This window comes from Oncorhynchus keta, chromosome 4 (assembly GCF_023373465.1).
Source record: "Oncorhynchus keta strain PuntledgeMale-10-30-2019 chromosome 4, Oket_V2, whole genome shotgun sequence".
Taxonomy (NCBI): Eukaryota; Metazoa; Chordata; class Actinopteri; order Salmoniformes; family Salmonidae; genus Oncorhynchus; species Oncorhynchus keta.
The window spans coordinates 64,220,319-64,235,182 of NC_068424.1; the positions used below are offsets into that span (position 1 = coordinate 64,220,319).

At 42.0% G+C, this 14,864-nt stretch overlaps 1 protein-coding gene across 5 annotated transcripts in view; it reads right to left on the bottom strand.

Moving 5' to 3' along the window:
* Nucleotides 1-675: 675 nt before the first annotated feature.
* Nucleotides 676-14,864, bottom strand: part of LOC118384047 (ecto-NOX disulfide-thiol exchanger 2-like) — a 317,169-nt gene continuing 302,980 nt past the window's right edge. For 4 of the 5 annotated variants that reach the window (XM_052512574.1, XM_052512561.1, XM_052512564.1 and 1 more), the window contains 5 exons: nt 10,099-10,155; nt 9,807-9,863; nt 8,535-8,643; nt 6,815-6,900; nt 676-1,728 (listed from right to left, as the gene is read on the bottom strand). In XM_052512574.1, coding sequence (XP_052368534.1) covers nt 1,597-1,728; nt 6,815-6,900; nt 8,535-8,643; nt 9,807-9,863; nt 10,099-10,155 — 441 coding nt within the window. In that variant the 3' untranslated portion in view covers nt 676-1,596. The remainder of the gene's footprint in view (nt 1,729-6,814; nt 6,901-8,534; nt 8,644-9,806; nt 9,864-10,098; nt 10,156-14,864) is intronic. The other variant, XM_052512566.1, reaches the window with a different exon arrangement.

Genomic DNA, 14,864 nt, shown 5'->3' on the forward strand with positions numbered 1-14,864 from the left:
TAGGAGATGGCAGAGTCTGACGAAAGCAAATCATGTGTAATAAACCTTCGGTTTCCCCGAGCAACAAGGAAAGAGTACGCCGACAAACTGCCCGACGGAGGCGCATTAGGAACTCTCCAGCAGGCTTTTGGGAAGGACCTCCGGTCCTGGCAGCCAGGATTCAACCTGGAAGGAGGGGAAACTGGAGGGGAGACCAACATCTGTTCTGTTGTAAAACAGCCTTATATACACAAACAGTACATGTTCGCATGCTCACCGAGGCACACACACAAGCCTCTATAATTAGATAAGGATGCTTCATTAAGAAGACCACCAACAGCGTGTTTCAGCTTTGCCCAGGCACAAGAGCACAGGTAATAATGTTATTTTGATGGTTCTAAATGGCCTTAGGTAAGGTTTAATGACAGGCCTTGGGCAGCGCTAAGAGATAACAAAACCAGCATCACAAAAGGTCTTGGGCATCTCTCCAGGCATGGCTGGGCAGGAGCAGTGTGTGTGTGTGTGTGTGTGTGTGTGTGTGTGTGTGTGTGTACCTATCAGAGGCTCCTCATGTGGCTGGGGACCATCCTTGACTGGATTAGCAGTTTGCTCCCACTCATGCTACATACAGCATCTACACGCAACCTACCAAAGTGCCAGCGAGCACAACTCTATTCAATACAACTCTATTCTCAATTCTTCAGATTGCTTTGATTTTTTATTTAAAAATATCATCCAAGCATTTACAGAGTAGGAAAACAAATCAATCTATGCAACTGTTATAGGGATACCTCAGGATTTTGGCAATGAGGCCCTTTATCTACATCCCCAGAATACGATGAACTTGTGGATACCAGTATTATGTCTTCAAGTCCAGTACGAAGGAAGTTAGCATTGGCTTACAAAACTACCCCTAACTACCTCTAGCTAGCGCAATGACGGGAAGGCTATGGGTATCTGTTAGCATGCTAGCTAGAAGATACCCATAGCCTTCCAGTCATTGCGCTAGCATCACTTAGAAAATGCCTTCAAACTGCACACAGAGACATAAAATGGTATCCACAAGTTCATCTGACTCTGGTGAAGTAGAGAAAGGGTTTCGTTGCCAAAACCCAGAAGTATCCCTTCAACAGCCTTTACAGAAAATGAAGAAATATATTCATTTTTACTCATAGAATTGTACAAACAAGGAAAGAAAAGAGTGTGAGAGGCCAGAGGGGTTGAAGGTTGACAGTGTTCAGCAGACCCTGATAACCTCCCTGGGTAGTAGTCCTGGCTGAGTGACAGCAGAGTTAACCAATTAGAGGTTCTGAGAACGGTCCGACCCGCTCATGTGACGGACAGTCTGAGTTCTATGTTGTTACTTCTGTGTCTTCATAATACAGTCAAGAGTTCTATGCCAGTGTTTCTCAACCTTATTTGTGACAGGGACCAGAAAACTGTTTACATTATAACTAGCACTTAAGAACAGACTAAATCAAGATCAGTTAATCATCACAGGGACTGGTGAGCAACAGCTAAGGGACCAGTGTCGGTCCCCATAAAACAATATCCTCATAAGACGGTCAGATCTCTATGCTGTTTCTCCTGTGATATCCGCTGTGTCTCTGTAATGCTCTATGTGGTCTTGATTCCCTCGAAACCACAGAACTTCCAGCGTTTCTCCAGGCTGGCACCCACCCCTGTCAGCTCCTGTCTGAAGGTACAGGGCAGCCGACCCAGTAGAGCCCCCACCTGTCCGGTGTTTATCTGAAACACACACACACCATAAATACAGATTTGATACATACAATGACACACATCCACAGATACAATCACAATACAAACGTAACACACAGATATGATACACACTCCTACAAACTCAAAGAGCCCCACATCTCAGATGAACTGATCTGAGTGACAAACACCAACACAATACTCATCACAAACCCACACTTACATATGCAATCGCATCCCATTAGCATATAGCATCACTTTCAAAAGGTGAGATTACACCAAATAATGACAGCAAGAAGCACTGTATCATTGTACACCGAGAAAAAACATGTGTAAGTACCAGATGGGTAAAACGCTGTCAGTATGTATTAAACACTATATCATGAAGTGAATCATGAACACAGTAGATAAGTAGAGAGTAATGTAGTTTGTGGAGAATCCAGTGATGACTGTTGACAAAGCTCTGTGGACTTGTTGTGTGGTGTTACAGAGAAGCAGCGTGGGAACAAACACACCCTCAGACCTTAATGGAAAACAAAAAACGGAGAAAAAAGGAATGAGTCATTGTGTTGATGAGTGCAGAGAGGTTTTAATGAGCTGGTGGTGAGAGTGGTCAAACAATATATAAGAGGGCCTCCTCATGGAGGAAGCAGTAAGAGTAGTCATGTCTGAGGGCCTCCTCATGGAGGTAGCAGTAGTCATATCTGAGGGCCTCCTCATGGAGGTAGCAGTAAGAGTAGTCATGTCTGAGGGCCTCCTCATCGAGGTTGCAGTAAGAGTAGTCATGTCTGAAGGCCTCCTCATGGAGGTGACAGTAAGAGTAGTCATGTCTGAGGGCCTCCTCATGGAGGTAGCAGTAAGAGTAGTCATGTCTGAGGGCCTCCTCATGGAGGTAGCAGTAAGAGTAGTCATGTCTGAGGGCCTCCTCATGGAGGTAGCAGTAGTCATGTCTGAGGGCCTCCTCATCGAGGTTGCAGTAAGAGTAGTCATGTCTGAAGGCCTCCTCATGGAGGTGACAGTAAGAGTAGTCATGTCTGAGGGCCTACTCATGGAGGTAGCAGTAAGAGTGGCCATATAGTATATCTGAAGGCCTCCTTGCGGAGGTGTCAGTGAGTGTGGTGGTCATATGTGGAGGAGAGAAAATAACAGAATCAATCTGACAGTCGAGAGCAGAGGAGTGCTGAGATCCCAGAAAGGCCCCTGAGGAACCCGACATGTGGAGACGGGTGTTTTAGCGACGAGTCAGAATAAATAAAACCGCTCTGCTTCGTCAGGGAGAGACAGGAAGGATCCAGATGTAACAGGTCTCAGTGTCCAGGGAAATCACACTGAGACACTTCCACAAGAGCACTGGGAGATAGATATATCCTATATTAACGTCTATAGTACTGTAGCACTGGGAGATACAGAGATATCCTATATTAACGTCTATAGTACTGTAGCACTGAGAGATACAGAGATATCCTATATTAACGTCTATAGTACTGTAGCACTGGGAGATACAGAGATATCCTATATTAATGTCTATAGTACTGTAGCACTGAGAGATACAGAGATATCCTATATTAATGTCTATAGTACTGTAGCACTGGGGGATACAGAGATATCCTATATTAATGTCTATAGTACTGTAGCACTGGGAGATACAGAGATATCCTTTATTAATGTCTATAGTACTGTAGCACTGAGAGACACAGAGATATCCTATATTCATGTCTATAGTACTGTAGCACTGGGAGATAGAGATATCCTATATTCATGTCTATAGTACTGGAGGACTGAGAGATACAGAGATATCCTATATTCATGTCTATAGTACTGGAGCACAGAGATACAGAGATATCCTATATTCATGTCTATAGTACTATAGCACTGGGGGATGCAGAGATATCCGATATTCATGTCTATAGTACTGTAGCACTGAGAGATACAGAGATATCCTATATTCATGTCTATAGTACTGTAGCTAAGGGAGATATAGCTGTCCTATATTCATGTCTATAGTACTGTAGCTAAGGGAGATATATATATTCTATATTCATGTCTATAGTACTGTAGCTAAGGGAGATATATATATTCTATATTCATGTCTATAGTACTGTAGCTAAGGGAGATATAGATATCCTATATTCATGTCTACAGTACTGTAGCTAAGGGAGATATAGATATTCTATATTCATGTCTATAGTACTGTAGCTAAGGGAGATATATATATCCTATATTCATGTCTATAGTACTGTAGCTAAGGGAGATATAGATATTCTATATTCATGTCTATAGTACTGTAGCTAAGGGAGATATAGATATCCTATATTCATGTCTACAGTACTGTAGCTAAGGGAGATATATATATTCTATATTCATGTCTATAGTACTGTAGCTAAGGGAGATATAGATATTCTATATTCATGTCTATAGTACTGTAGCTAAGGGAGATATAGATATCCTATATTCATGTCTATAGTACTGTAGCTAAGGGAGATATATATATTCTATATTCATGTCTATAGTACTGTAGCTAAGGGAGATATAGATATCCTATATTCATGTCTACAGTACTGTAGCTAAGGGAGATATAGATATTCTATATTCATGTCTATAGTACTGTAGCTAAGGGAGATATATACATTCTATATTCATGTCTATAGTACTGTAGCTAAGGGAGATATATACATTCTATATTCATGTCTATAGTACTGTAGCTAAGGGAGATATAGATATCCTATATTCATGTCTATAGTACTGTAGCTAAGGGAGATATATACATTCTATATTCATGTCTATAGTACTGTAGCTAAGGGAGATATATACATTCTATATTCATGTCTATAGTACTGTAGCTAAGGGAGATATATATATTCTATATTCATGTCTATAGTACTGTAGCTAAGGGAGATATATATATTCTATATTCATGTCTATAGTACTGTAGCTAAGGGAGATATAGATATTCTATAGTACTGTAGCTAAGGGAGATATAGATATCCTATATTCATGTCTACAGTACTGTAGCTAAGGGAGATATAGATATTCTATATTCATGTCTATAGTACTGTAGCTAAGGGAGATATAGATATCCTATATTCATGTCTACAGTACTGTAGCTAAGGGAGATATAGATATTCTATATTCATGTCTATAGTACTGTAGCTAAGGGAGATATAGATATCCTATATTCATGTCTACAGTACTGTAGCTAAGGGAGATATAGATATTCTATATTCATGTCTATAGTACTGTAGCTAAGGGAGATATATATATTCTATATTCATGTCTACAGTACTGTAGCTAAGGGAGATATAGATATTCTATATTCATGTCTATAGTACTGTAGCTAAGGGAGATATAGATATCCTATATTCATGTCTACAGTACTGTAGCTAAGGGAGATATAGATATTCTATATTCATGTCTATAGTACTGTAGCTAAGGGAGATATAGATATCCTATATTAATGTCTACAGTACTGTAGCTAAGGGAGATATAGATATTCTATATTCATGTCTATAGTACTGTAGCTAAGGGAGATATAGATATCCTATATTCATGTCTATAGTACTGTAGCTAAGGGAGATATAGATATTCTATATTCATGTCTATAGTACTGTAGCTAAGGGAGATATAGATATTCTATATTCATGTCTATAGTACTGTAGCTAAGGGAGATATAGATATTATATATTCATGTCTATAGTACTGTAGCTAAGGGAGATATAGATATTCTATATTCATGTCTATAGTACTGTAGCTAAGGGAGATATAGATATCCTATATTCATGTCTATAGTACTGTAGCTAAGGGAGATATAGATATTCTATATTCATGTCTATAGTACTGTAGCTAAGGGAGATATAGATATTCTATATTCATGTCTATAGTACTGTAGCTAAGGGAGATACCATTCCAGTGTTTAATTGCTATATTGTAATTACTTCACCACCATGGCCTATTTATTTCCTTACCTCATTTGCACTCACTGTATATAGACGTTTTTGTTTTCTTTTGTTCTACTGTATTATTGACTGTATGTTTTGTTTATTCCATGTGTAACTCTGTGTTGTTGTATGTGTCAAATTGCTACGCTTTATCTTGGCCAGGTCGCAGTTGCAAATGAGAACTTGTTCTCAACTAGCCTACCTGGTTAAATAAAAGTGAGAAAAGAAAGTAGAGAGATGTCCTATATTCATGTATATCTCCCTTAGCTACAGTACTATATACATGAATATAGGACATCTCTCTATGGTAGCTACACCGAGTGGAGAGTGGGACTTTTCATTAACGCCAACTCTAACCCAAGCCTCAGCATTATGAGGGCCCTGCCTGCACCAGGGGGTTCAAATTAGATGAGCAGGGTCTGGCTGCACGATGGGGCTCTGCTGTCACAAGGTGATTCAAATTGCATTAGGGGGAGGCTGCTTGCACCAGGGGGCTCCAACTGCATTGTGGGGCCCTGGCATACATCGGGCCCATATGTCAGCGCAGTAGGGATGCTTAGTCCATGTTTGTGCTGGCTATGTGGTGCCAGGACGGCTCTATTGCTGAACTGGCTGTGTTGTGTGTGTTGTGACAGCCCTGAATTTGTCTGAACCATCAGTGCTTCCCCTTTAACTCCCTATTAAATGCACAGCACGAGCTGTGCAAAAAATGGTTGTGAAGGTGGAACGAATGAGGAAGTGTGCAACCCTTGTTTCCCGAAGCTCCTCTACTCCGTTAGTTTTGTCGTATTTATAAAGTGTGCTTTGTAGCCGTGTCTCAGAATAACCAGGATCCACACATTTCTTCCTTTGAACTACTCATCTCAGTTGGTCTCCACTGTTTCTCCGTGGAGATCCGTTGATGGATTTGACTGGTTTGACTGACTACAACTTATTCCAACCGGTATTTCATTTGTTTTACACCATGTTGGGTTATGTGTTTATCCTTTGTATTGGTTTAGACTTGACAGGCCAGATGGGACTCATTCCCTCACAAACAAAAGGGAGAAATCAATATTTTCTCTGGTAGGTACAACCTACCTGGCACCCCTACAAACAATAACCTCAAGTCAAAACCATTACAGTGTGTGTGTGTGTGTGTGTGTGTGTGTGTGTGTGTGTGTGTGTGTGTGTGCCAGCAGTACCTTGGTGTCCAGCTGCTGTAGGTAAGAGAAGATGTATTCGATGCTGGCTCCAAACGGGTGGACATGGAGGAACGTAGAGATGATCCCTGAGGAAGAACAAACAGAGACATCAATACAGCTGTCAATCAAACTGGAATACCATATTAACATGTAGTTTAATTCTCGAAAACTACAACCCTACAATCATATGTACAAACACCTCAATTCAGTCTGAGTGTTGATTTACCCATCTGTCCTAAATGAAAACCAGCGAGAAGCTCACATTCAAGAGACCTCTCGTCAACTCATGCTGTCTGACTGATGAAATGCATCTGGACTCTTCAAGTGTGTGTCTTCTCCAAAGCACTCCCAGCTCTATGGAAGACTCTTGTGTTTGAACAGTCCAGATTAAGATAAGTGTTTAATGAGGACTTTGACACTGCTTTCTACATTAAAGCTTCTCTGATCAGAGCACCATGGGGCTTCACACACACCACCAGCATGTTTTTCTCTCTCATCAATTTCAATGATAACATCTGTTATCAGATCATCCACTAGTGATAATCCTGAACCTCTGTGTAATAATATATTATAGTACACTGAGGAGCCAGCTCAAAAAACACAGGAAAAAGTCAAATTTATATCCCCATATGAATCAGTCGCATCTTCCTCAGGCATTTTACTGCTTGTTTCTAGCCTTAAGCATGGCAGAGTTATGCGTCGTGACCCCTAGGTTGGAACCCCTGCTCTACAAGGGATAAAGCAGTTGAAGATGCAGACTCTTCATGAGTTCACTTAGGAGCCAATGTCCCCTTTTCCCTGTGGTGCTACCTTCAATTAATCTTCAAACAAAATGTCATGTAGAGCGATTCTGGCAGAGAGAACACCCAGAATCCTCACCAGCCGTCGCTACTGAGAGGTCAGAGTGGGCCGGCATGGAGGGAGGGAGCGGAACGCCCCATTGGCTTCACAACTACCTCTGAGCCAATCATATGATCATTCTGGCATGACACCACTGTGGGAGAGGACAGGTAACTCCCACTAACACACAATAGTGTGCATCTTGCCATCTGGCATAGGCCTACACGTAACTCCACAACTCCTTTCCCTTGTAACTCCACAAGACCTCAATTTTAGAAAAACTTTTTGATCCAGGACCAACCATTCCCTGTGAAAGTTCGCTCCACTGAAATGGAGGATGTGCCAGAAGGCTGTGGTGATTAGAAACAGTAGAAGTGCTGAAGGCCTCAGTCAACCAGCCAATTAAAACGTGTGAACCCGCCCAGAGAACTGGGAATAAACTGGGGAGAAAATCCAGGCTTTCCACAAATAACCTGCTAAATGATTGAGGTTGATTAAAGTTTCTCTAAAAATAACCTGTTCAATTAGCAAAAAGTGTACCAACAATCAGAGCCTCTCTGCCAGAGTGGACAGCGCAAGGGGAATGTTCTCCTCTGTACGTACGAAGCCCTGCATGTTGTACGTACCAACACGCAGGGCTTCTCCCTCAGAGTTGACAGGACTTGTGGGAATCTTCTCCTGTACTAATGTTAGGGTAACATAACGTCATACTACTGTTATAAGCCTAATAACGTTATAGTTATGTTAGGTGAATGTACCCACTAGCTGGGCCTCTCTCTGAGTGGACTGGACTGGGGGGGGGTCTACTCCTCTATAGTTAGGTTAGCACAACATTGTTACAATGTTGAAGTAAGGTTATTGTAATTTTAGGTGAACTTACCAACGAGCAAGGCCTCTCTCTCAGAGTAAACCGGACTAGAGGGAATCTTCTCTGGGGGCAGACTCTCCTTCTCCTGACTGCAGGAAACCACTTCTAATGCTGTCGCCTCCTACAGGACAAGAGGAGAAAACACAGACTGGTAGATGATGCCCGCCTGCCCACACACAAGCAATCAGTGCTCAGCAGCCATGATGACGCACCACACAACAACAGACAGATGCAGTGGAAGAAGAGGGGAGTCAAAGGCAGGGAGATCATTCAGAGAGGAGATGGTAATAGTTCTACCAGAGGGAGGAGGGAGAGAGAGAGATGGGAGTGTTAGTGATGCTAATGATGAAGCTGTTGTTTCCTGTGGGCCTCTGACAGGCTGGAGGAAGGGAGGGTCAGGTATGTGTGTGGGCGCTAGGGTTGCCAACTGTCCCGTATTAGCCGGGATGCCCCTTATATTGTGCTAAATTGGTTTGTCCCATACAGGACCTCCCTTATCCTGTATATTCATCCAATCACAGTATAGTGTCAACGCGCCAATTCCTGCAAAGTAATTTATGTTGTTGTTCAGTCGGTTTGGCAGGAAATCAAGGAAATATGGATCTGTAAAAAAGAAAAGACTGTGCAGCTACAACAAACAATGGGAAGCAAATACATGGGTTAAGCCCATCAGTGGTGACTCAATGAAATCTTTCTGTACTTTATGCCGTTGGGAATTCTCAATTGGCCATGGAGGGGAGAATGACCGAGCATGCATCCATAGAAATGCACAAGGCCACGCTAGCTAAAGGTGCTACTGTAGCAATATCGGTGCATTCTTCGTGACGGCAAGTTAAGCCTCTCAAATTGTGATTTCTTTGCTAATTTATTTTGAGGTTTATTCACATAAGTTTACATAATGATACAGTTTTAGTAAAGCTATAGACTAAATGGAATATAAAAATGTTTTGCCTTTCCAATTGGAAAATAATATACACGGTTCCTTATTTGGTAGTGAGAAAGTTGGCAACCCTAGTGGGCGCTGACCTATCGTTACAGTCGTGGTGGCCCTTCTGACTTGGCTTGTCCTCACTATTTTATTCTGTGTGTGTGTGTGATGAGACAAGCCCTTGATTTCCTAACCCAGTTGTGTCAGGTTGATTAATCCTGCGACAAATAAAGTCCTCCTGCACTGGATTGGTCTGTAATGATCTGTCATGTCACTGGAAGAGGAGAGAAAGTGAGGAACAGCGAAACAGATACAGGGAGAAGGAGAGGATCACATCACATCTCTTTTCCACTTACACTGACTTGATCAGCACTCTCCTCGCTCCCTCTGTCATCTTGCGGTGATGTCTCCAGCTAGAGTCAATCATAAAAATGAGAAAAGCCGTCACTGTCTAACATTCACATTCTTATTTAAACAGACAGGCATGTGGGGCGGCAGGTAGCCTAGCAGTTAAGAGCGTTGGGCCAGTAACCGAAAGGTCGCTGGTTCAAATCTCCGAGCCGACAAGGTACTCTATCGTGTCACTGGAAGAGAGTGAGGAACTAGGGAATAGAGAGGGATGGAGAGGCTCATCTCTTTTCCACTTACATTGACTTGATCAGCACTCTCCTCGCTCCCTCTGTCATCTCGCGGTGATGTCTCCAGCTAGAGTCAATTATAAAAATGAGAAAAGCAGTCACTGACAATCATGTCACACACCCATGCAAACAGACAGACACACTCACACAAACGTACAGACACACTTTCTCCTCCGGCAAGACCACTATATAACATTGTGAAGGAGGCCAACATCACATATACAAGCCCTGAATAGTTTGAGGGGGTATGTTGTAATGTGCAATCAGATACAGAATCAGGTCAAGTAGAGACATATAGTACATATTAATCTGTGTTCTTTCCATGAGTAAGAACCAAACATAATTGGATGTCAAAATGTCCTCTGTTCATGACTGACATTCACAGTGAGTGGTGTCTCTCCATTTTCTATTAAAATGGTTAAGACACCCTGTTTCAGTGGTCCTAGATGAAGCCCAACTCAGTGGTCCTAGATGAAGCCCAACTCAGTGGTCCTAGATGAAGCCCAACTCAGTGGTCCTAGATGAAGCCCAAATCAGTGGTCCTAGATGAAGCCCAACTCAGTGGTCCTAGATGAAGCCCAAATCAGTGGTCCTAGATGAAGCCCAAATCAGTGGTCCTAGATTAAGCCCAAATCAGTGGTCCTAGATGAAGCCCAACTCAGTGGTCCTAGATGAAGCCCAAATCAGTGGTCCTAGATGAAGCCCAACTCAGGTCTAAAATGACAAATTAACAAAGTCAATGAAACAACTAGCCAAGCAGCTACGGGAGGCAGAGAAGAGAAAATGTGTCTTCGATTGGAAAAGAAGAAATCAAATATGGACCACGCACCATTAGACTCTCTCATATCAGTATTATCTTTATCCAATTAAATAGCTGATTGAACAGGAATCTCATGCTCTTGTCAACCCTCCCACTGAAATCCTGCTCAGCCAACGTTATCCCATGAGCAACAAGCATTAACAGTATATAACACCTGCGTGTATATTTTGGCATTGGCGGGCAAGATGTATATTTCACCAGGCACGTTGGTAGGTGGTCAGGGCTTCATGGTGAGCTTTACGAGCATGTCACTCGCATTTGTGAATAAAAATAGTAAAGTAAGATCACATTTATAGTAAAATAAATGCTGCAGTTGCCGTTTTGAGTCATAGCTGCTAAATGAATCACCCAAAGTCAAATAATTACGAATCCTGCATAGCCTATTCCATGTCGTGCTGCAACACTGGGGGCTGTGCGCATGTGAAGAGCTGAGTGAAAGATCCATTTTTAGAAGCCCTGCGCACAGGCATAAAAGCTGGTCTAATTTACATGAAACTAAAGCAAGGTTTTGTCCTTGTGTTTCTTGGCTATTTACATTGTTTTGTTCACAAGTTAGGTTGTTTTTCTATATTTGAGTTTCAACTGCTAGAGAATAAAAGACAACACTTCTACTAATCACGACACAATCTTACAGGCACAAACATGAGCGACTCGAGTGTTTCTACCACTGTAACCTTCCGCCCTTAAAGGGGCAGGTGAAAATTTGTCTCATCTATGATGAAAAATTTGTCTCATCTATGATGCAAAATCTCAAGACATAAGTCAAGAATTAAAGCTTGGTTGCAAATGGGTCTTCCAAATGGACAATGACCCCAAGCATACTTCCAAAGTTGTGACAAAATGGCTTAAGGACAACAAAGTCAAGGTATTGGAGTGGCCATGACAAAGCCCTGACCTCATTCCCATAGAAAATGTGTGAGCAGAACTGAAAAAGCATGTGCGAGCAAGGAGGCCTACAAACCTGACTCAGTTACACCAGCTCTGTCAGGAGGAATGGGCCAAAATCCACAACTTATTGTGGGAAGCTTGTGGAAGGCTACCCGAAATGTTTCATCCAAGTTAAACAATTTAAAGGCAATGCTACCAAATACTAATTGAGTGTATGTAAACTTCTGACCCACTGGGAATGTGATGAAATAAATAAAAGCTGAAATAAATCTCTCTATACACTATTATTCTGACATTTCACATTCTTAAAATAAAGTGGTGATCCTAACTGACATAAGACAGGGAATTTTTACTAGGATTAAATGTCAGGAATTGTGAAAAACTGAGTTTAAATGTATTTGGCTAAGGTACATGAAAATATATGAAAAAGTTTAAGCTATAAACATCGTGACAGATGGTAAATGTAATATGCTATGTCAGTTTACAGAGGCTGGTTTAGTTTAAAGAAGCTAGGCAGATAAAGAGGTGGTGAGTGTAGTAGATAGTTTGAAGAGTCGAGTTTGATGTAAAGATGATTGAGAGGTCCTTCTCTATATACAGTGCATTTGGAAAGTATTCAGACTGGAGATGCACCGATACCGATATTTTCCTTGACAAATAAAGAAAATGATCATTTTACCGGCGTTTTAAACATTCTAGTACAGTCAGACAGTTGAAACACACACACACAGACCAAAAAGTTATTTTGTTGGCATTTACATGTCCCCATTACCAGTAAAACATAATCAAAACCTATTTATTTCACTTACTTGCTGTGCTGTTTCATTGTTCATTTGTTCAGTCTCAACCAGGATTTCATCATACATGATAAGCAGTGAAGTTTCAGCTCTGTCTGTCCATGGCCTCTCTTGCTCGGTGCGCACTGTCACTGTGTTCGTTTCCATCTTGTCCAGCTGTCTAACATTTCACGTAAACCCTGTTTCTTGTCTGCATCCAAGTAGTGGTCTTTGTACTTATCATCGAGCATGGTGGCAACACAGTAGAGGCTCAGAGAGAATGCCACCGAATCGCTTGTTCACAGCCGCTGGTAAAGTAGTTTTCCAAGTTAACCCAATGGTCTATGTTGGCATTTTGGTTGAGCAGGCATTTCAATGTCATGACAGGGTATCACGTCTGCTGCAGATGCAGTTGAGCTAATTTCTCGAGTCAGTTGTTCAAATGGCACTAGGAGTGTTCATGTTTCAAACATGTTCTCAAATGCCATTGAAATGGCAGAAGCAGTATGAGAACCAGCACATTCTTGAGCATGCAATACGGCTTTCCTTAGTACGAAATCCTCGTTGACCTACTGTGCTGTCAGACTCATAATGCTCATGGGGATGACATCGCTGGTCCAAATGTCAGTCGTGAAGCGAATAGCGATGATGCTCATGGATGTATTTCAACAATACTGTTTAACTCCGGTAGGGCAACATCTGAAAAATAGCACCTACTTGGTAGTGTGTACCGGTGCTTGACCAATCGGTGAAAGCCAACATCATCCACGACAAAGAACGGTTGATTGTCAAGGGCAATGAATTCCATTATCTTGGTGTTAATGGATTTCGCCTTTGAATTGTCTCGCTGAAATGTTCTTAATCTTTCAAATGACTGCTCGACTTGACTGCTCGATCCACAGAGCAGACATTGTGGGCTAGGTTAGGAATGCTGTGTTGCACGTGTAGCGCTATATTTTTTTGTGGTATCATTACATCATCTACCTACATTATATAGGTATGCACGTCAGCTTTGACATCGGTTTTTGCACATCAGCGTTAAACTAGACATTGGGCCGATGCCGATGTTGGCATTTTTAGCTAATATCGGCCGATTCCAATATATTGTGCATCCCTAATTCAGACCCTTTGACTTTTTCCACATTTCGTTATGTTACAGCCTTATTCTAAAATTGATTAAATAAAAAATTGTTCTCAAACTTCATACAATATATCATAATGACAAAGCGAAAACAGGTATTCAGAATTTTTTGCAAAAAAAATAAATAGAAATACATAATTATTCAGACCCTGTGCTATGAGACTCGACATTTAACACAGGTGCATCTTGTTTCCACTGATCATCCTTGAGATCTTTCTATAACCTGATTAGAGTTCACCTGTGGTAAATTCAATTGATTGGACATGATTTGGAAAGGCACACACCTGTCTATATAAGGTCCCACAGTTGACAGTGAATGTGAGAGCAAAAACCAAGCCATGAGGTCGAAGGAATTGTCCGTAGAGCTCCGAGACAGGATTGTGTCGAGGCACAGATCTGGGGAAGGGTACCAAAAAATGTCTGCAGCATTGAAGGTCCCCAATAATAGTGGCCTCCCTCATTTTTAAATTGAAGAAGTTTGGAACCACCAAGACTCATCCAAAAGCTTGCCGCCCAGCCAGACTGAGCAATCAGGGGAGAAGGGCCTTGGTCAGGGAGGTGAACAAGAACCCGATTGGTCACTATGACAAAGCTCCAGTTCCTCTCTGGAGATGGGAAAACCTTCCAGAAGGACAACCATCTCTGCAGCACTCCACCAATCAGGCCTTTATGGTAGAGTGGTCAGACAGAAGCCCCTCCTCAGTAAAAGGCACATGACAGCCCGCTTGGAGTTTGCGAAAAGGCACCTAAAAACTCTGACCATGAGAAACAAGATTCTCTGGTCTAATAAAACCAAGATTGCCTGAATGCCAAGTGTCAAGTCTGGAGGAAACTTGGCACTATCCGTAGGGTGAAGCATGGTGGTGGCAGCATCATGCTGTGGGGGTTGTTTTTCAGCTGCAGGAACTGGGAGACTAGTTAGGATCGAGGGAAATATGAAGGTTGACCTTCCAACAGGACAACGACCCTAAGAACACAACCAAGACATTGCAGGAGTGGCTTCGGGGCAAGTCTCTGAATGTCCTTGAGTGGCCCAGTCAGAGCCCAAAATAGCTGTGCAGCAACGCTCCCCATCCAACCTGACAGAGCTTGAGAGCATCTGCAGAGAAGGGAGAAACTCCCCAAATACAGGTGTGCCAAGCTTGTAGCGT